The sequence below is a fragment of the Martes martes genome, assembly GCF_963455335.1.
Source record: "Martes martes genome assembly, chromosome: 9".
Lineage (NCBI taxonomy): Eukaryota > Metazoa > Chordata > Mammalia > Carnivora > Mustelidae > Martes > Martes martes.
The window spans coordinates 79,103,574-79,126,480 of NC_137896.1; the positions used below are offsets into that span (position 1 = coordinate 79,103,574).

A 22,907-nucleotide genomic window follows, 5' to 3' on the forward strand; every position below is an offset into this window, starting at 1 on the left:
AATGATTTCCTTGCTGTGCAAAAGCTTTATATTTTGATGTAGTCCCAATTGTTTATTTTTGCTTTTGTTTCTCTTGCCTAAGGAGATGTATCTACAAGAAAGTTGCAAAGGCCAATGTCAAAGAAATTATACTGCCTGTGCTTTCTTCTATGAGTTTTATGGTATCAGGTCTCATATTTAGATTTTTAATCAGTTTTGAGTTATTTTTGTGTGTGGTGTGAAAAAGTGATCCAGTTTCATTCTTTTGCATATAGCTGTCCAGTTTTGTTGATTTCTTTGTCTCTACTTATATCAGTAGTACACTATCTTAATTATAGTGGCTTTATAATAGTTTTTTGGTATGTAGTAATCTAAATTCTGAGACCTAAATACTTGAAAATGGGGTTAATATCCTAAATCCAGATCTGGCCTCAGGATATACAGTTGGAATTAATAACATAAGACTTAAAACTTAGTCACATTATACAGAATTGTGAAGTTTTTATAAATATATGTCAAATGCTTAATGCTGTATCTGGCACTCTTTGCAAACAGTATTCATTTAACCCTCATAAAACCTTGTGAGTTTGGAATTATTAGCCCCATTTTTAGATGAGAAAACAAGGTTCAGAGAGGTTAAGTAGTTGCCAAAGATCATATACCAAGTTATTAGTAGGCCCTTTTCAAGTTCCTCAATATCAAATATTCTTTTCAAAATATATTCTTGATTAAGCATTTATCATTAGTAGGTTTGCTTACTTAGAACACTGTATTTCATAAATGCCTGAAGAGAGTCTCTCCAAGGATTTACTAATTTTATTTTCTACATATGCAGATAGGTCGGTGTTTATTTTCATCACTAGCAAGTAACTTTAATAATGTAAATAATAGAAAATTAATTTGTTGGTCATTTGTTGTTAATAGTAAACTTTTTTGTAAGAAGATTGAGAGACTTTTTGATCCTGAGTACTTGAACCCAGATTCTCGGAATAATGCATCGACATTATACAGGTACAGTGATGTGTTTTTCTTTGGTATTCTATACAATGCAGCTAAATTTTTTAATTTCACCTCATTTTAAGTGTTCTTCTTGTTTGTTTTGTGTCTTCTTTGTGTTATAGATGCTGTTTGTGTAAGAAACTTTTAACAAAAGAAACAGAAAGAAGAATTCCTTGCATTCCTGGAAAAATCAATGTGGATCAACATGGAAATATTGTCTACATTCACATAAGGTGCAGTAAAAATAAAGTACACGTTTCAAATGTGAATTACTAGTGTTTTTCTAAAAACATAACTAATTTTACAAGGTATAGAACAACAGTTTTTTCTGAATGTGATTCAGCTTTGACTTGCAAAGATGCTTTCAAAACAAGTTTTGTAAAAGCTGTCTTTTGTTTACTGAGTAAATTTCATGATTTTTTAGACTTCAAAATAGTAAAAATTATTGTGCATTAATCTTGAAAGATATTCTGGTCATTGCCATTAAAATGATTTCTTTTCTCTAATGATTTTATTTATACGAACATTATATTGAATTTGACAGAGAACCATATTTATTTTCAGATAAATTTTGGTAAATGAGAAAATTGTCTTCAAAATTGGATATTCCTGGGGTGCCTGGGTGGCTCAGTCATTAAGCGTCTGCTTTTGGCTCAGGTCATGATCCCAGTGTCCTGGGATCGAGCCCTGCATTGGGCTCCCTGTTCGGCAGAGAGCCTGCTTCTCCTCTCCCACTCCCCCTGCTTGTGTTCCTTCTCTTGCTGTGTCTTTCTCTCTGTCAAATAAATAAAGAAAATCTTAAGAAATAAAAGAATAAAATTGGATATTCCCTAATCTATTTATTCTTCATACTTTGTCAGTATTCCATTAATATGTAGCCCTATTTTATTCCCCTTTAAATTCAAAACTAGTTCTCATTCTCGGTAGAGGTAGAGGGAAGAGTATTGTAAATTGGTATAAAATCTCAGAAAAGCAAGAATTCTGAAATGTATATATTCTCTAAAAATATATACATAAAAATAAATAAATAAATTCCTGCTAGGAATTTATCCACAGAAATAATTTTAGATTTGTGAAAACACTCAACAAGAAAACCTATTGCTATATTGTTTGGATAGGAAAGAAAAGGGAAACATCCGAATGATTAAATGAACTAAAATATATCCATGTAGTAATATATCTGTATAAAACATGTCTAATTAATTCTTAATGTGCAGCCTTTGAGAATAATGTTGTTGAAGTATGTATACTTATATAGCAAGTTGTTAGTGGTGAATTAAGTGAAAAAAGTCATAAAACTAGAAACATTCACTAAAATGTAAACTGTGGTGTTACCTTTAAGTGATAGTATTATGGATGCTTTTAATTTTGTTCTTTTTTTTCTATGTTAAAAATGTACAGCACTTTTGTCAAGGGAAAAAATAGTATAAATGTTAAGTTTCATATTTTAAACATTAAAACAAATATAGAGAAACACATTTAACCCTATTATTAATATTACAGTCATGCTTATTTTTTAAGGATTTTCTAAAGTTTTTTTTTTTCTTTTAGTTATCTCTGCACCCAACATGGAGCTCAAACTCTTGACCCTGAGATCAAGAGTCACATGCTCCTCTGACTGAGCCAGCCAGGTGCCCCTCGAGTCATGTTTAAAATTTTTCATTTTTCTCGTCATACAATAATCAGGGGAATCTTCATTAGTTATTATAAGCACGTGGGGTTACTTTTTGTCTTGAGACTTGATTTTACCTTTCAGAAACTACTTCCATTCTGACAGCAGTAACTGTTAACTATGTGAAAAACTTGATATTGACTTCAACATCCATTTTTGTTGTTTTATTTAAAGTATTTTCCCAGAAGTCAACTGTTGATGACATTTTTTTAAGTTGTCTTTAAAACAGATGTGCCTATGCAATTTGTAATAACATCATGACATTTTGTTGTTTGTTGAATAAGGACAAAGATAGCAAAGCTCAAAATGATTAAGGGACTTGGGAAAAACAGGAACTGGAGTTACATATGGACATAGCAAATAGGGTTTTAAGCCTTTGCTATTTTTTAAGTTTATATTAACTTCAAAATGTGTGTTACCAAGACCTGATTTTATATTACTGTATTACTCAATTACTTGAAAATGCCTTTTGAAAATAATTTAAAGAAATGTTTAGAATCACCAATGATTAGTAACTTATTTTACAATATGTACAATTAGAATAAAGGTTCTATTTAGCATCATATGCCTAAGTCCCAACTGTTAGCATGCTCAAAATATATTTAATTTAGCTTAGCAAAATAATTTGGCATTCAGTCTTTTGTATCTTTTTCTGTTGTCCACAGAAAAAAAGAATAAACAAACTCCCAAATGAGATTTTTTTCTACTATTCAATGTAGTCTATCCCACAGCTATCATTTGGGGAATGTTTTTGGAAATAAGCCACAAATTTAAAAACGTTTGCTTAAAACAAATTGTTTTTATTACTTGCTTGTAAAATAATAGAATAATTGAGGCTCTTCTCCCCAGGGATAAGACTTGGGATGTTCATGAGTATTTGAATAGTCTTTTTGAAGAATTAAAATCTTGGAGAGATGTATATTGGCGCTTGTGGGGAACAGTCAACTGGCTAACTTGTTCAAGATGTTATCAGGTGAGTTGTTTTTTTTTTTAAAGAATCAATATTTGGGGACACCTGGGTGGCTCAGTGGGTTGAGCCTCTGCCTTCGGCTCAGGTCATGATCTTGGGGTCCTGGGATTGAGCCCCTCATCTGGCTCTCTGCTCAGCAGGGAGCCTGCTTCCCCTCCCTCTGCCCACTTGTGATCTCTCTCTCTCTCTGTCAAATAAATAAAATCTTAAAAAAAAAAAAAAAAGAGGGGCGGGGGGTGGGAGGTTGGGGGAACCAGGTGGTGGGTATTAGGGAGGGCACAGATTGCATGGAGCACTGGGTGTGGTGAAAAAACAATGAATACTGTTATGCTGAAAAGAAATAAAAAATTTTTTAAAAAAGAATATTTTGCTCTGCAAACTCTTAAGGTTTTTTTTTTTTTTTTTAAGATTTTATTTATTTATTTGACACAGAGAGAGAGACAGCAAGGAGGGAACACAAGCAGGGGGAGTGGGAGAGGGAGAAGTAGGCTTCCCTTGAGCAGGGAGCCCAGTGCAGGGCTCTATCCCCAGACCCTGGGATCACAACCTGAGCTGAAGGCAGACACTTAACAACTGAGCCACCCAGGCGCCCCTAAGATTTTGTTTTTAAGTAATCTCTATATCCAGTGTGGGGCCAAACTCAACCCTGAGATCAAGCATTCCATGCTGTACCAACTGAGCCAGCCAGATTCCCAGCCAGCAGAGCAGGCTTTTTAAACATATGCTGCTTAATTAGTATGTTTAGATGTGTTTGGACAAAATATGACATCTTTTTAAAGAAACTAGTGGTAAAAACAATGGCACTATTAAACATTGCTTGTATCTGGTTTTGTCCCTCTAACTGTGTATCTTCAACCTCCTCTTTATTTTCATTACTGAAACAATCATGCTTTGTCTAATTTTTAGAAGATCAACAGGTTTTAAGTGACCAAATATATTTTTTCAGTGGGGAAAAAAAATCAAAATCCTTACAACCTTCAATTATTTGGGGCCAAACTGTTTCTCTGTTAGCCCATTAATTTCTTTAGAAACTCAGAAGCACTTTGTAGATATGGTACTATTGATATGTGCTCTTCTTACTATAGCGGTTGTGTTCCCAAAAAGATTAAAAGATTTTTTTTTTTTTTTAAGATTAAAAGATTTTGTTCATTTTGTTTAATAAATGAAATCTGTAATAAAAGCATAAGAAAGCTTATTATTTGAAGGTACCTATAATAAATCCTTTTATAGAATAAGTAGATCTTTGTAAGTCACGGTCATCCTAATCAGTCTTAGGTATAAATCCAGAGTGTTCTTACATAAATTTTTTTATAAATGTCTAATGTCTCCCTGCCCCCAGTAACTTTCCTCTCTCACTTGAGTAACAGTTTTCAGTAGGTGGAAGGAAGAACAGCTTATCAAACCTATCATGGTGAGTTTTTTTAAACTATGTAAATTTCCACCCAATGGACTCCCAATTCCCACAATTTTTTAAATTGGATTTGTTGAGGTACAGCATTCATTTAGTAAAATTTATCCTTATACAGTAAAATTCATCCTTTTTTATGAGGTTTGAGAAACATAGTTATGTAACTACCACTACAGTCAAAGCATAAGCCACTTCTATCAGCCTAGACATTCCTCTGGGCCCCTTCTCATTTCTTCTTCCACTGCAGCCTCTGGCAGCACTGATCTATTTACTGTCCCTGTTTACTTGGCTTTTTCAGAATGTCATATACATAGAATCATACTGTATTTAGCTTTTTGATCTGGCTTCTTTTACTTAGCAAATGGATTTGAAGTTTATCCATATTGCTTTATGTGTCAGTTTATTTATTCTTTGTGCTACATTGTATAAATGTATCCCAGTATGTTTATCCACTCACCTGTGAAGGATTTTGTAGTGTTTCTAGTTTAGACGTATTATGAAAAAAGCAACTATAAACATTTCCATACAGGCTTTCATATGAACATACGTGTTCATTTCTCTTGAGTTATTACCTAGAAGTAGGATTGCTGGATTATGTGGTAAATGTAAGCTTAACATTTATGACGCTTAGTTTCCCAAAGTCCTTGAGTCATTTTGCATTCTTGCCAGCTCTGTGTGAGAGTGCCACTTGTTCCACACCCTCACCAGCACTCTTTGTTGTTAGCTTAGGTTTGGGGGGCGGGGAGGGGGGTGGTTTGTTTGTTTTATAAACTTGGTACATATTTAGTAGATACTCCCTACAATGGACTAGCACTAATAATCAAGGATTTCAAGCTTCTAAAATATGACTTGTTTAGCATGTCGGAACATAGAAAGTATGAGGGACTTTTTCACTTCTTTATAGCAAATTGAATATTGATTTACAGTATTTCTTATGGAGAGTTTATAAACTCGTAAAATATTTCAGATGTAAAATATTTTGTGTATGAGAATGCACCTTATAGCTATTATCACTCAAAAAATTTTTAAAAGATTTATTTATTGTAGAAAGAGAGAGAGTGCAGGGGCAAGGGGCAGAGGAAAAGAGAAAATCCTCAAATAGACTTCTTGCTAAGTGCAGAGCCTGATGTGGGACTCAATCTGAGGACCCTGAGATCACGACCTGAGCCGAAACCAAGAGTTGGCCGCTTAAGTGACTGAGCCACCCAGGCACTCCTAGACTCAAAATTAAATTAAAAACTGTTTAAAAATCATAATTGGAGGGGCACCTGGGTGGCTCAGTGGGTTAAAGCTGCCTCCGGCTCAGGTCATGATCCCAGGGTCCTGGGATTGAGCCCCACATCAGGCTCTCTGCTCAGTAGCGAGCCTGCTTCCTCCTCTCTCTCTCTGCCTGCCTGTCTGCCTACTTGTGATCTCTGTCTGTCAAATAAATAAATGAAATCTTAAAAAAAAAAAAACATTATTGGAACTAATGACTAAGAACTTGGAATTATGGACTATCTTTTATTGCTTTTATGTTTAAAATAAGTGCTTAAAATTGTTAGTGTTCTTTATTTTATCAACTTGTAAACATATCTGAAAACTATTTTATTATTAAAATTCAACTATTCAGCTATTCAAAGTTATCACGTAGTTTTCATTAACATTGGTGCTAAATATTTACCTTAAAAAATATGTCTAAGAATAGTCAAGCGAGGCAAATTTTATTTCATTTTTTCATTGGAAAACTTTTTATTTGATTAGCTATTTATAAAATTAGATGTACATCAAGATCAATTTAATGCACCTGAATTTTGAGTAAAGTGTTTTGTTTTTGTTTTGCTTCATTGAGGTGTAATTACCTGCCATAAAATGCATTCATTTTAAGTGAATGATTCACTGATTCTTAGTAAGTTTACAGAGTTGTTCATCTATCACCACCATCCAATTTTAGTACATTTCCACCATTCCAAAAAAGGTATCTTGTTTCCATTTGCTGCCATTCCCCAATTTATCTCCAACCCCAGGTAACCACTAATCTACTTTGTGTCCCTAGAGATTTGCCTTTTCTATACATGTTATTTAAATGGAATATACAGGGGCACCTGGGTGGCTCAGTCGGTTAAGCATCTGCCTTCAGCTCAGGTCATGATCCAAGGTTCCTTGGATCAAGTCCCCAGTTGGGCTCCCTGCCCAGCACAGAGTCTGCTTCTCCTCTCCCTCTACCCTTCCCCCTGATCGTGCTCTCTTGCTCTCCCAAATAAAAAAAATAAATTATTTTTTAAAAATTAAAAAGAAAATAAATGGAACATGCATTATGTAGTCCTGAGTAAAGTTTTTTGGGATGTAAAATTGTATTGTGGGAATAATAATTGATTTTATATATTTCTTTTATTCAGGCTTTTCTCTGTATAGAATTTTCACATTGTCAGTATCACTCAGAAACAGTGGTTTATCCTACTGCATCAAGTTCACTGAGTATTGTTGGCACTGGTATTTATCCCTGCTGTAACCAAAAGGTTCTTCGGTTTGATCCCACTCAGCTTACAAAGGTAAATTTTGTTTTTTTGTTGTTTGTTTTAAAGATTTTATTTTAAAAAAAGATTTTATTATTTTAAGTAATCTCTACACCCAACATGGGGCTGAAACTTACAACCTCAAGATCAAGAGTCTCATGCTCCACCAATTGAGCCAGCGAGGTAAATTTTGGATGTTGCCCTTTTGTAGTTACAGTGCTCACTGCACTGTCTATTTAAAATAATCTTTCCTCCTTTTGTTGTTTTTAAAGCGTAAAGATGATACATTCATATAGGAAAGACTTTAAACAATACAAAAATAAGTATAGTTAAAAGTAGAAGTCCCTTTATACCATTCCCTTGTTCTGCATCTTTTCTTAGAGGTAACCACAGTTAACAGTTTCCTTTCAGACTTTGTTTTATACAATTTTTCTTTTTTTTAATATTAAGTTTTCTTGCCTTCTCTCTTTTCAAGATTTTACTTATTTGAGAGAGAGCATGCATACAAGCTGGGGGTGGGGCAGTGGGAGAGGGCGAAGCAGGCTCCCCACAGAGCAGGGAGCCCGATGCAGGCTTGATTCCAGGACCCTGAGATCATGACCTAAGCCAGAGGCAGATGCTTAACCAACTGAGCCACACAGGCACCCCTGTTTTATACATTTCAAGCACAAATTATATGCAGTTTTTTATATTGGAAATAGGATCATACTGTTCATATTATTCTGTAACTTGCCCTTTTCAATCAACAATATACCTAGGTTATCTTTCTGTCATTTCTTTTACTGCTGCATAATATCCTAAGCCGTGCATATATCACAATTTATTTAACCAACCTCCTATCAATGAACATTTAGGTTGTTTCCAGATTGATGGTATTTGTGTGTTGTAATGAACATCCTTACACATATATCTTGGTACAATATGTGAGTATTGCTGTAGGTTAGAGTCCTTGATCACTAACACTTTTGAAAATGTTATGTAATTAAATTTCATCAGTGGAGGAAAAGAACCTAAAGCTCTTCCTCCTCCTCATCCATACAACAGTTATTTATAAAGTACCACAGTTGTATCACACACTGTGCAAGGCAGAGAATAATCTAATTTCTGTAAAAGTAAATAGTTTGTCCCTTTGTGGAGCTTATAGCTCATGCAGTAGTATCAAAAAGGGGTTAAAAAAGCATGCAAAGAAATGTTGGAAGAAGTATGCAGGGCCATAAATGTCTATAATAGGCTGATCTGACCTGGGCATTGAAGTCAAGGAGTTGGCATTCGGTTGAAATCTGAAGGGTGGGTAGGAGTTTGTGAGGCAAAGAGGAGGGACATAGTCTGAATACCAAGGCCAGAAGGAACACAGTGAATGAGAAAGACTGAACAAAACTGCCTGTTACAGAAAACAGTTTAAGCATCGGGCTCTCTGCTCAGCAGGGAGCCTGCTTCCCCTCCTTCTCTCTCTGACTGCCTCTCTGCCTGCTTGTGATCTCTGTCTGTCAAATAAATAAATAAAAATCTTTAATTAAAAAAAAAAAGAAAAGGCTGGCAAGGTAGGTAGGTGTTAGGCAATGCAGGGACGGGAGCTTGTAGGCCATGGGTTTTTTTGTTTTGTTTTTTGTTTTTAAATTTTGGGGTTTGAAGATAAATTGCAGTGTGGAGAGTGGCTTAGGAATATTAAGTGTCATCAGGTATGAGAATAGTTACTGCTTAGTCTTAAAGATGATGATAGCTTGGCCCAGGGTTGTAAAGATGAATTCAGAATTTAGAAGGTAAAACTGAAATGGCTTGATGGATTATATCACAGAGGAAAAAGTCAAGAATAACTCAGTTTCTTGCTTGTGCTACTGGATAGTGGTAGTGCTGTCTACTGAGGAGGAAACAAGAAGGGAATTAGGTTTGGAGAGAAGCTCATGAGTTCTGTTTTGGACATTTTGAGATTGAGGTGTTTTAGGAGATAGCCAGGCAAAGAGTGTTAGATATGTGGGTTTTGGGGCTCAGAGAATTGGCTACCTGGAGATGATAATTTTAAGTCTTTTTGCACATAAGCGAGAATTGAAACCAGCAGGTCTAGGTGAGCACAAGAAGAGCAGAGAGCCTACACAGAAGCCTAGAGAAACTCCCAGAATTTAATGGCTGGATAGCAAAGCCAGAGCCTACAAAAGACAAAGATCAGGAGCAGCAGGAATAATAGAAGGATAACCAAGGATGTTGTCATGAAAATCAAAGGAGTAGTATTTGAAGAAAGAGAAAGTAGTCCATGATGCCAAATACTGCCAAGAAGTCAGAAAAAATAATGAGAGAAATCTGTCCTTTAACTATGGTAACCTGGAATTCATGTGTGAAGAACTGTTTTGTTGGAGTACTAGATACCAAAGCCAGATTGGTATGGGTTGTGGAAGAACAAATGTGGGCAGTATGAATAGCAGCTCTTTTGGGAAATTGGAGAATGGAGAAGCTAAATCAGTAATTATACTATAGGTATTTGGTTATTGTTTCTGCTTTATTTGTTTTAATATTAGAGATCTTTTTTAAAGTCAGTGGGAGATCCAGTTGAGGAGGAGAGGTTGATGATATAAGGTTATGAGGCAGTATTAGTTTAGATGAGAAGAAGGGCAATTCCTCTGTTGGAACAGTAAAGAAAGAGTAGGATGTTTGCAGTTATTAGTAAAATTGTGTTTTTATCATTTGGATGCATTTTTTCCAATCTAATGCCTTTCCTCTTGTCTCTGAAGTATGAGGAAAAGCCATCTGCTAAGATTGAAAGGGGAAAGGGAAGGTTCTTCCCAAGGTTTGAAGAAAGTATTCAAGGTTTGAAATAGTCTTTTTGGAAAACATGAGAGTGAATTTCCCAGAGAAAGGTTGTAGGTTCCTAAGCAATTTGAGAGCCCATTGGAGTTTGGTAATCCTAAATTCACAATGAAATCCAGCAAGCCTTTAATGTGACTCTCTCCAGCAGGGCTAAACTGCTTGAGTGCAAATATGGAAACAATGGGTCATTGAGGTTTTACCAGGTGGGTATGATGAGATTTAGGGTCAAGGAATTTGGGGTATTAACATGAATGTTATTGAAATGGTGGATCATGGGATTTAAGCTGGAAGGAAGTTTGTTATATTTACAATCAGTCACCAACTTCGATTAGTCAGAAATTTTATTGATGAGGTAATAGGTTACCCACATAATGTTTGTATTTAATGTTAGCTAGATGGTTTGCGTACAAAGCTATTTAAATCAGGTATGACACTGTAAACGAAATGGAATTAGCTTTGATAGGCCCAAGACTTTTATTAATTCATGGTTTTGTTATATTTTGCAGTAATATGATTTTTAGTCATTGATTTCTTTGTGGGTATGGTGTTTCTGTTTTAACTATCATGTTCACATTGTTGTAAACAATACTAAAAGTTGTAACTCGTTGTCTTGTTATTGTCTATTTACTGGTTGTATTAACCCCTTATATTCCATTCATCATGAGACAGTTGAGGAATAATTAGTAATTAAACTGTATGATAAATCTTTTTGTGACATCATGGATATTATTGAGGTGATTTCTTAGGCTAAGTGAAATCTAAATAGTTTATATGGTGATCTATGTTTCTAGTAATGGCAGACCTAGTAATTCAGACCATACCTCCCATCAAAAGGCAACTAAAAAAGGTAGATGATATATAAATATAAAGATTAAATTGAAAGTATCAAAAAAGCTAATAAGATAATAAGGAATTAGTGTTAAGGTATAGGAAATGATAGAAACCTAAGGGAGCCAGCACTCAGAACCATTTTTGCCCTGGAAGCAAATACCAGTCTGGAAGGGATCTGGAGGAATGGAGTTTGTAACGAATAATAGTTCTATCCTTATAATTCCAGCTGGGATCCAAAGAAAATAAGATTAAATCAGAAATAAACTATTCTTTGCCTGGGTAACACCCAGACAGCAACTGGCTTTGATTCAGTTGCATGGCCTAGGAAATTTCAAGTTCTGAACTTGGATTAAGGTCCTATTGGATTGCTGTTGTTCCCAGACACCTAGCAAAAGCAGTAAAAATTCTCTCTGGGGGAAAATAACCTTATTCTACACCTCAAATTATTGCTACAAACAATTTTTTTAACATTTTATTTATTTATTTGACAGAGAGAGAGAGGTCACAAGTAGGCAGAGAGGCAGGCAGAGAGAGAAGGGAGGAAGCAGGCTCCCCGCCAGAGCAGAGAGCCTGATGCAGGGTTCGATCCCAGGACTCTGAGATCATGACCTGAGCCGAAGGCAGAGGCTTTAACCCACTGAACCACCCAGGCGCCCCGCTACAAACAATTTTTTAATAAAATATTCAACATAGAAAGATAACCTGACATAGATGGAAGTAGGTTACCAAGAAGGGGAACAGTAGAATTTATGCCACAAAAACAAACCACAGAAACTATAAATATTGGAATTATTGACACAGACTATAAAATAAAGATTACTGGTTTAAGTTGATAGAAGCTAAGCTGGGAAATTTTTGGAGGGAATTATAAACTATAAAAGATGGGAAGCCTGGGTGGCTTAGTTGGTTAAGCAACTGCCTTCCACTTGGGTCATGATCCCAGGGTTATAAGATCAAGCCCCAAGTTGAGCTCCCTGCTCAAAGGGGAGCCTGCTTCTCCCTCTCCCTCTGCCACTTCCCTGGCTTGTACTCTCCTGCTTTCTCTCTCTCTCTCTGTCAAATAAATAAATAAAATCTTTTAAAAAAATAAATAAATACACTATTAAAAATGACAAGGGGTAATCAGTGGGGTAAGCATCTGGCCCTTTTTTTTTTCTAAGATTTTATTATGTATTTGACAGAGAGAGAGAGAGAGAGCACAAGCAGGAGGAACAGGAAAGGGAGAAGCAGGCCCTGCCGCAGAGCAGGGAGCCTGATGTGGGGTTTGATCCTAGGACCCTGAGATCATGACCTGAGCCGAAGGAAGACGCCCAACCCACTGAGCCACCTAGATGCCCCACAACAATCTGATTCTTGGTTTTGGCTCAGGTCATGGTCTCAGGGTCATGAGATCAGGCTCTGTGCTCAGCGTGGACTCTGCTTAAGATTCTCTCTCTCTCCCTGTCCCTCAGCCTATACCTCTGTTCATCCACGTACATTCTCTCTCTCTCTCTCTAAAATAAATGAATAAAATCTGGGATGCCTGGGTGGCTCAGTGATTTAAGCAGCTGCCTTCAACTCAGGTCATGATCCCAGTGTCCTGGGATCCAGTCCCACATGGGGCTCCTCGCTCAGTGGGGAGCCTGCTTCTCTCTCTGCCTCTGCCTGCCACTCTGTCTGTTTGTGCTCGCTCGCTCTCTCTCTCTCTGACAAAAAAATAAATAAAATCTCTAAAAAAAAAAAAAGTGGTAAAATGGTTGCTATGACGATATTGCAAAGAAGAACAAAATCATACAATCATCTTTACAGGAACATTTCTATAACAAACCAACCCCTCTAATTTAGTGTCTCTTATGACACAGGGTTGTAAAGTGAAGGACCACGTGGCTGCTCTTGAGGATCAAGGTGAAGGTGGAGATTTGCCGTCCTGCCCGACTGCTAAAATACTGGACGATCTCCACAAACACAAAGATGTCATCGTTGTGCCTTTTTCTAAAGATACAGTTAGGTGAGGCGGAGGGGAGAACGCTGTGCTGCAGCTTTATTTATGCTTCACATATCAGAATCCTCCATTCCCTGGTGTTTCCCCAAATCAATCCCCCAGTCATTTACATCATTTCAGAAAGCTTACTGAAATTATATGTTAGCTCCCATTCAGAGCAAGCAGGTGTTTACTTGGTAGGAAAAATACTTCAAAATATTGGAGGTCCAAGGGGAAGAAAAATGAATAACAGGAGTCTTTGGTGATTGAAAGTTTGGGACCCGCAATTCATTTTTTGAGGGTTTTTTCTTTGCCCAAGTTACTTAAGCCCTTCTTAAATGCTTGATTGATGCAACTAGAAAAGAAAAAGTCAGTCGTTGAGGTCATCTTTGCATAAATTTGAACTCCTTGAGTTTATTAATTTCTGAAGTCACTTCTGTCATTTTGCAGTTGCAGCAGGCGGTCAGGTGGGAGAGTGGGGGACCCTTTAATGAAGGCCTTTCTCACAGAAGTACCGGTTATAACAGCCTGTTTCACCACCTGGCAAGTGTGTGGTAGTGCCGTGGTGCTCCCCTATGGGCAGTGTCTTCTGCTGGGGAAATCACTAGATGAATTAAGCAATGTAAATGTTGAGGTGACATACTTTATGCTCAAGAACGATGTTTCTAAAGAGTGATTTATAAAATATTTGCAATAAAAAAGATATCGTTGGCATTTCATTTCTTATGAAATTGAACATTTCTCCATAAAATGTCTTTTTCTTTCAAGTGATTCTGGGGTTGGTCCCTGTGATGAAAAGAGTCTAGATTGTGATGTTTTACTGGAGCCAAATACACCATGGGGACCCAAAAGTGGGGAACTCAATGCTGTGAGTAGCTGTTTCACTTATTCTTTACTGATATAAACAACTGATGACATTTAATCTTTAACAGAAATGTAATTGGTTTAAACTGAAATTAAAATATTTGATTGAAGGGTGGCCGGTTAGCTCAGTTGGTTAGAGCGTGGTACTAACAAAGTATTTGCTTGATAAGCGTTTACTGACTACCTGATCATAACAACAAGGTATTATGCTGAGTTAGTAGGACTCTAAGGGAATAGGACATGTTCCTTGCCCTCAACTAATAACTAATCAACTTAAATTTGGGGAAAAAATTTAACATGGTCTTCAGAGGTTTTATTATGGACAACTATTAATTTGAGAATTGAAGATAGAGTGAATGGGATATTTTGTCCTCTCCTAATTCTATAAAATTTTTTTGGTATGAAATTCCTTTTTTTAAATTGTAATCAGGAATTCATTTAGTTTTTGCAAGGTTTAAAAACAAATATTTTTCAGATGGCCGGATAGCTTTGATTCTTTTAATTCTTGTTACTGACAACCATGGAATCTCCAATTGCCTGTGAACTTCCGGGCTTTGTATTGGCTGAGGTAGCATTTACTTGACAAAGTGAAATATTCCATGTAAAATGCATTGTAAACTTCAAATGTCTATAAATATTCAATCATTAACATTCATTTATGAATTATATACCAAATAGCAAATTAGATTTCTTGAATATCCTTTTATAATCTTGTTCCCTAACTTATAGTAAAATACAAACATTAAGAAGTAATTGAAGGGGCCCTTGGGTGGCCTAGTCAGTTACATATCCAACTCTTGGTTTCAGCTTGGGTCATGATCTAGGAGTCATGAGATCAAGCCCCGAGTTACATGCTGCACAAAGTCTGCTTAAGATTCTCTCTCCTTCTGCTTATGCTCCCTCATTCTCTCTCTCAAGCAAACAAATACATCTTAAAAAAAAAAAAGTGATTGAAATAGTTCAAAAAATAAGTTAGATTATCTCTACATGTGATTTGCTTATCCTTTGGAAATGACACTGGGAAGTATTGATTTTCTTTCTTCTTCTTCTTTTTTTTTTTTTTGTAAACATATTCTCTAGGCAGCAGATATAAAAAATTTGTAATACATTATTTTCAGCCTGAGTTTTAAGTTATGTTTCAACCTGGAAAGGAACTATACTTGCAGCTTTTTTTCAACTCTTCCACAGTCTCCACATAAAAATAAGGATCTGCAGTCTGGGTAGATGTAGATTTATTAATCTCTTATTCCTTTGTCTTTCTTATAGTTTTTGTCACTGAAAAATTGGACTCTGCAACTGGTAAGTAAGCAAATATATTCCACTTTCATGGATCTCTTTCTTCCACAATTAAAGTTTAGTTTAATAGAATCTTACCAGTATCTTATTTTACAGATTTTAGTTCAAATCAGTTATCCTTTTCAGCTTCTGTAATTTTGCACTTATTGAAAATGCCATTGTTTAAAACAGATGTATACTCTATTATCTTGTTGTATACTCCTTAAGTGTCCCTAATGACTTCTAAAACTCACATCTAAGTCACATTAGGACATAGAACAAAAAACCAAATCTATTAAATTCCAGGCGAAATTTGTTTGGTTGGTTGGTTGATTTTTTTTTTTTCTTTTACCTATTTGCCACTACTCTGCCATCTGCCACCAATATTCACAAGAATGCAACTGAAATTTGGATCAGTGATGGCAGAAAGTGGGGTGGGTAGGCAGAAACAGGAAGCTGATGCAGCTCTTGTTGAGTAATCCAGGACCACATTTATCCAGGGAATGTATACCTGTACTTGCTTATGAGACTACTTTAATAATGGCAATTATTATATTTTAATTTAATCTTAATATCAAGGAACATACGTTCAATTGAGTGATAGAGGTGCAGTTTGACAAATGCTGAGGACTTTTATGTGCCCATCACTCTGTAGGATATGTGAAGGAAATAATTTAAAAATGTTTATTGTAGGGATGCCTGGGTGGCTCAGTCGTTAAGCAGCTGCCTTTGGCTCAGGTCATGATCCCAGGGTCCTGGGATTGAGCTCCTAGTCGGGCTCCCTGCTCCGCGGGGAGACTGTTTCTCCCTCTCCCACTCCCTCTGCTGTGTTCCCTCTCTTGCTGTGTCTCTCTCTGTCAAATAAATAAAATCTTTTTTAAAAATGTTTAATGTAATGTGACCCTATCCTAAACATAGAAATTCTTGTGTCCATTTCCCAAATGTTATACTAGCCATTGGTTACTTTATCAGATCTTGTGTGGTTCATTTAGAAAAGTGTGTTTGAAAAAATTTATTTATCCAAAATAAATTTAGATAAATGTGTTTGAAAGAATCCATAAGAAATGTGTTAATACTATGTTTTTTAAAGGGTGTGTTTGTTTTGTTTTGTTTTGTTTTTTAATTCAGAAACAACAATCGTTATTTTCAGAAGAAGAAGAATATACCACTGGATCTGAGGTCACTGAAGATGAAGTTGGAGATGAAGAAGAAATATCCAAGAAACAAAGTACTGATTTCTAAGATAAAATCAAGTCTCACTTTTATGAAGGGGTAGCATTTTTTTTTTTAAGATTTTATTTATTTGACAGAGAGAGATCACAAGTAGGCAGAGAGGCAGGTAGAGAGAGAGGAAGGGAAGCAGGCTCCCCGCTGAGCAGAGAGCCCGATGCGGGGCTCGATCCCAGGCCCCTGAGATCATGACCTGAGCCGAAGGCAGCGGCTTAACCCACTGAGCCACCCAGGCGCCCATGAAGGGGTAGCATTTTGAAGGCTTTAATGCAAGGGGTGAGGACTTAGCTCTGTAAGTCTACATGGTGGGCTGCAACATGATAAAAAAGGAGCCTCCATCAGGATTCCCTAATCCTGACACTAACACAGAATAGTAAAAAGTTATTTTAAAAAGTGCAGTGTGCTGAGAAATAATCCTCCACATTTTCACTTCAGGTGTAACCTAATGGGTTTCTCAAAATGTATGACTTACATCAGTGAGTGCCTGAGGTGATTTCAAGTGACACTCAAACGAAGCATTATGCAATAGTAATCAGAGTATGATTCTTTTTTTTTTTTTAAGATTTTATTTATTTGTCAGAGAGGGAGAGAGAAAGAGAGTACAAGCAGGGGGAACGGTGGAGGCAGAGAGAGAAGCAAGCTCCCTGCTCAGCAGGGAGTCCTGATGCGGGACTCAATCCCAGGATCCCGCAATCATGACCCAAGCTGAAGGCAGATGCTTAACCGACTGAGCCACCCAGGCATTCCCCAGAATATGATGCTTAAGAAATTAAAAACATGATTTTATACAATTACAGAATAAACTTGTGTCAAAAGTTTTTAACTCTTCGGCGAGAGAAATAAGGGAAAAATTTTTGTTCAAAGAGCATTTGAAGACTTGGGTATTTATAGGCATTTGAAAAAGAATGTTAAAGAGTATTGCAAGTTAGATTCAAAACTAATTGATGTCCTATAAGGCAGTAAACCAATCACCTTTGAGGTTATCTTCTAAACAGAAATCATTTGCATTTCTGTTAGACACAAAAATCTGCAAGTTACAAATTTCACAGCATTTGGGCCTTCAATCAACAGTAATAGGAGAGTCAGATACAAGGATATTTTCCTTGAGAATTAAGTATTTCTTACATAGCCTCTTAAGCAGTCCTCAAGTATGACACTAAAAGGACATACAACCCTCCCTTTGTCTTTTTTCCAAGGGTTTTTTGTTTTTTTTTAAAGATTTTATTTATTTATTTGACAGACAGAGATCACAAGTAGGCAGAGAGGCAGGCAGAGAGAGAGAGGGAAGCAGGCTCCCTGCTGAGCAAAGAGCCCGATGTGGGGCTCGATCCCAGGACCGTGAGATCATGACCTGAGCCGAAGGCAGAGGCTTAACCCATTGAGCCACCCAGGTGCCCCTCCAAGTTTTATATAATTTTTCTTGATGTGTCAAATACTCTTATTAAAAAACTAGTTATTTATCAATTATTTTATTTATCAATTTATAGTTATTTATCAATTATTTATCAATTATTTTAAAATTATAATTAGTCAAGGAGAAATGCTACTATGTTTTGTGTGAGGTTTTTCCCCACAGTTGATTGAGGTAGAATTTATAATGGAGGATGAATTTATAATGGAGGATGAATATAATGAATTTTAATAAAATTAACCCATTTTTAAGTATACATATTGATGAGTTTTGGCATACAGTTGGGTAACCACCACCAAAATCAAGACTAGAACATCAACCCAAAAAATTAACTCCTGCCCCGTTACACTCAGTTCCCTTCCCCATTCCCACCCCGCAGGTCACCACCAATCTGCTTTTGTCACGGTGGTTTACCTTTTCTAAAGTCTCATGTAAATGGAACCATGGGTAGTCTTTTGTGTGTGGCTTCTTTCACTTAATGTGATGTTTTTGAGTTTCAACTATATTGTTGTGTATGTCAGTAGTTTGTTCCTTTTTATTGCCTAGTAGTATTCCACTGTATGACTATACCATAATTTGTTTATCCGTTCACCATTTCATGGACATTTGAGTTGTTCCAGTTCTTGGTTATTATGAATAATGTTGCCATTAACATTTGCATACAAGTCTGTGTGGACATAGGTTTTCATTTTTCTTGGGTAGATACCTAGGAGTGGAATTGCTGGGTCATATTTTGTTTAACTTTATAAGAAACTGCCATACTGTTTTGCAATGTGTACCATTTTGCATCTCACCAGCAATGTATGAGAGTTCCAGTTGCTACACATTTCTACCAGTTCTTGGTATTATTACTTTTTTTACTTTTAGCCATTCTAGTGATAAATTGTTCTAGGCATCTTCTCGTGTGCTAATTGGCCATTTATATACCTTTTTCATGAAGTGTTTTTTTTAAATGACGTTTTGCCTATTTTTTAGTTGGATTGTTTGCCTTATTATTGAATTATAAGCATTCTTTATATATACTTTGGATCAGGTCCATATGTTTTACAAATATCTGTCCCCAATTTATGACTTGCCTTTTATTTCTATTAATGATGTCTTTTGAAGAGCCCAAGTTATTAAATTATCTTCATGAACTCTAATGTTTTAGTTTTCCTTTTATGTTTCATGCTTTAATAACATAAATCTTTGCTTACCCCAAGGTCACAAAGATTTTCTGCCATTTTCTTCCAGAAATTGTATGATTTAAACTTTTCTATTTAAGTCTATGATCCCTTCCAGGTTAATTTTTGTATATGGTATAAGGGTTGAGCTTCCCTTTGTTTTCCTATAGGCATAGCCAGTTTTCCCAGAACTGTTTGTTGAAAAGAATGTTCTTTCCCCTTTGGATTACCTTGACACCTTTGTTTAAAAATCAACTGATCATTTACACGTGTATCTATTTTTAAACTCTTTGCTCTCTTCCATTGATTCTTATGTCTATTTTACATCAGTATATCAGTACCACAGTCTTAATTTTTGTAGTTTTTAGTGATTCTTGAAATCTGGTGATGTATGTCCTTTAAAATTGTTCTTTTGTTTTAGATTATTTTGGTATTTCTAGATGCTTTGCATTTCCTCTATATTTTAAAGGTCACTATTTCTGCAAAAATACTGTTGGAATTTTGGGGGGATTTTATTGAACCCAAGTATCAGTTTGGAGAGAATGACCTTTTTTTTTTTTTTTTTTTTTTTTACGATGGCAAGTCTTCTAATCCATGAATTTGGAATGTCTGTCCATTTATTTAGTTCTCTAATGTCTCTCAACAATGTTTTGTAGTTTTAGTATGCAGATATTGAACATCTTTTGTTAAATATATTCCTAAGTGCTTTTTCTATTCTGTTAAAAATGGAAGTAGGTTTTTTGAAAATTGTCCAGTTTTTCAGTTGGAAAATTTTTCACTTGTTCCAAATGACCTTTTTTCTGTGTCCTTGTGAATTTCACTTTATTTTTCTTTGCTTATTAGATTCCTTTCCAATACATATGCCTTATATTTCTTTGTCTTGCCTTTTTGCTCTGGTTAGGACCTCATGTTGAATAGAAGTGGTGAGAACAAACATCTTTACCTTCTCCCTGTCTTAGGGGGAAAGCATTCAGTCTTTATCCATTAAGTATGTAATGTTAGTGGTTGGCTTCTCACTTTCTCATAAATGCCCTGTCTCAGATTGAAATAGTTCTTTTCTATTTCTAATTTGCTGAATTATGGTGAATAGGTGTTGAATTTTGTTAAATACGTTTTCTCCATCTATTGAGATGATGATCTAGGTTTTCTCCATATATTAGTATGATGAATTACATTGGTTTTTCAAGTGTTACACCAATCTTCTCAGGTAAACTCCACTTAGCTATGGGTATTTGTCTTTTTATATATTAATGTATTTGACTTGCTGGTATTTTGTTAAGGATTGTTTGTGTTTATGAGCAATATTAAGTTGTTTGTTTTTAGTTTTCTGTGATGTCTTCAAGTTTGGTTACCAGAATAATACTGATCTCGTAAAATGAGTTAGACAGTGTTCCCCTCACTTCTCTTTTCTGAAAGAACGTGTGTACTATTTGTATTATTTCTCCCTTAAATATATGATAAAATTCAGCAATGAGGTCATCTAGGCCTAGAGTTTTCTTTATGGGGAGGTTTTAAATTATGATTTCGGTAGCTGTAATATTGTACTATTCAAGTCTTTTATTTATTCTTGAATCTGTTTGATAACTTGTGCCTTTCAAGGAATTTCTCCATCTTATCCAAGTTGTCAAATTTATTGGCATAAAGTTGCTTATGGTGTTTTCTTATCCTTTTCTGTCTGAAGGATCTGTAGTGATGTCCCTCTTTCATTGGTGATATTGGTAATTTGTTTTACCACTTTTTTCTTGATCAGTTTAGCTAGAAGTTTTTTAATTGATATTTTCAAGGAACCAGCTTTTGATTTTATTGACTTTCTCTATAGTTTGTTTTATATCTCATTGATTTTCACTTCCTTGTAATTACTTTGGACTTAATTCCTTTTTTAGCTTCTTAAGGAACTTAAATCATTGGTGTTTTGCTTTTCTTCTTTTCTGATATAAACATTTAAACTTGTAAGATTTGCTCTCATTACCACTATTTCCCACAGACTTTGCTATGTCTTGTTTTCATTTATATTCAACACAGAATATTTTCTAATTCCCCTTATGTTTTTTTTTATTTGATCCATGTGTTATTTAGTAGTATGTTGTTTAATTTCCAAATATTTTCAGATTGTCCAGATACTTTTCAGTTACAGGTTTCTAATTTAATCCCATAATACTCAGAGAACACACTCAGTGTGGTTTCATCCCTTATATTTTATTGACACATGTTCTAAATGTTCATGAAGAGAATATGAATTCTGCTGTTATTGGTGGAGTGGTCTATAAATGTCAAGACAGGTTGGTTTGGTTGTCTGTTCCAAATCTTCTGTAATCATGCTTATCTTCTGACTGCTCATTTCTGACTTGTTGTTCCATTAATTAGTAGAAGAGAGTATTAAAACCTCCAGCTATAATGAATTTACGTGTTTTTGTCTTTTAAGTCTACTCATTTTTACTTTGTGTACATTAGAGCTTTGTGATTAGGCATACATTTATAGTGTATTGACTCTTCATTATGATGTATTCCTCTTTGTCTACAGTAAAATTGTTTGTCTTGAAGCCTATTTTGTTTGGTGTTAATATAATCACTGTAGATTTGTTTACTGTTATCTTTTTGCTAACCTTTTATTAACCTCTTTGTGTTTTCTAATTTAAAGCATTTATCTTGTAGGTAACATGTTGTTGGAAATTGTTTTTTTGTCCAGTTTGACAATCTTCAGCTTTTCATTGGAGCCTTTATTCTATTTATATTTAATGTATTTAATGATAGGATTATATTAGTTCTGCCTTTTTTTTTTTTTTTTTTTTTAAGTAGGCTCCATTTCCAGAGTGGAACCCAACACGGGGCTTAAGCTTATGACCCCAAGATCAAAACCTGAGCTTAGATCAAGAGAGAGACGCTCAACTGACTGATTTTGCTGTTCACTTTCTAATTATCTCAAATGTTAATGCTTCTCTTATTTCTCCTTTCCTACTTTTTTTTGTGCTAAGAAAATAATTCTAGTATATCATTTAATATTTTTACTGGCTTTTTCGTTATAGTTCTTTACATTTGGCTGTTCTAAAGATTACAACATGATCTTTAACCTATCACAACCTACTTAAAGCTAATAAGAATTACTTGAGGTAAAATATAACCTTAAAATAATAGTTTTCTTAGCTTCCCCTTCTTTGTGTTATCGTTATGTATCTATATATTATATATAATTATGTTAGGGTTATGATTTTTGCTTGAAACAGTATGTCATTTAAAGAATGTAGGGGAACAAAAGAAAAAGCATATACATTTAGCCTTTTATATATATCTACTATTTACTGTTTTTTTATATCTGAGTTATAATGTGATGTTACTTTCTTTTATTCTGAAGAACTTCTATTTCCTTATAGTGCAGGTATACTAGCAATAAATTCTTTCATTTTTATATATCTGAAACTGTCTTTATTTCACTTTTTGTTTTAATATTTTATTCTTAAGTAATCTCTATACCCAACATGGGGCCTGAACCCACAACCCCAGGATCAAGAGTCATCTACTCTGAGGCAGCCAGGCATCCCTCATTTTGTTTTTTAAGTACAGTTTTCTTCAATATGGAATTCTTATTTAACTATTATTTTTTTCTTTTAGCAGTTTGTATTTCATTCCAATATCTTCTGGCCTCTGTTGTTTCTGATGAGAAGTCAGTCGTTGATATAATTGTTCCCCTATATGTAATGTGCCCTTTTTATCTTGATTCTTTCAAGATTTTATTTTTACTTTCAGAAGCCTGACTATGATATGCCTCAGTGTGGTTTCCTTTATGGCTATCTTGCTTGGTCTTTGTTGAGCTTCTTGGATTTGTAAATTAATGTTTTAAACAAAATTTGGGGAGC

General features: G+C 35.2%; 1 protein-coding gene across 1 annotated transcript in view; it reads left to right on the forward strand.

Annotated features, from left to right (window-relative positions):
* Positions 1–22,907, forward strand: part of SANBR (SANT and BTB domain regulator of CSR) — a 57,522-nt gene that overhangs the window by 24,831 nt on the left and 9,784 nt on the right. Inside the window, exons 8-15 of the mRNA XM_080813875.1 lie at positions 904–990; positions 1,101–1,211; positions 3,500–3,623; positions 7,407–7,559; positions 12,995–13,140; positions 13,882–13,981; positions 15,244–15,276; positions 16,381–16,480. Of these exons, the coding sequence (XP_080670001.1) occupies positions 904–990; positions 1,101–1,211; positions 3,500–3,623; positions 7,407–7,559; positions 12,995–13,140; positions 13,882–13,981; positions 15,244–15,276; positions 16,381–16,480 (854 nt within the window). The remainder of the gene's footprint in view (positions 1–903; positions 991–1,100; positions 1,212–3,499; positions 3,624–7,406; positions 7,560–12,994; positions 13,141–13,881; positions 13,982–15,243; positions 15,277–16,380; positions 16,481–22,907) is intronic.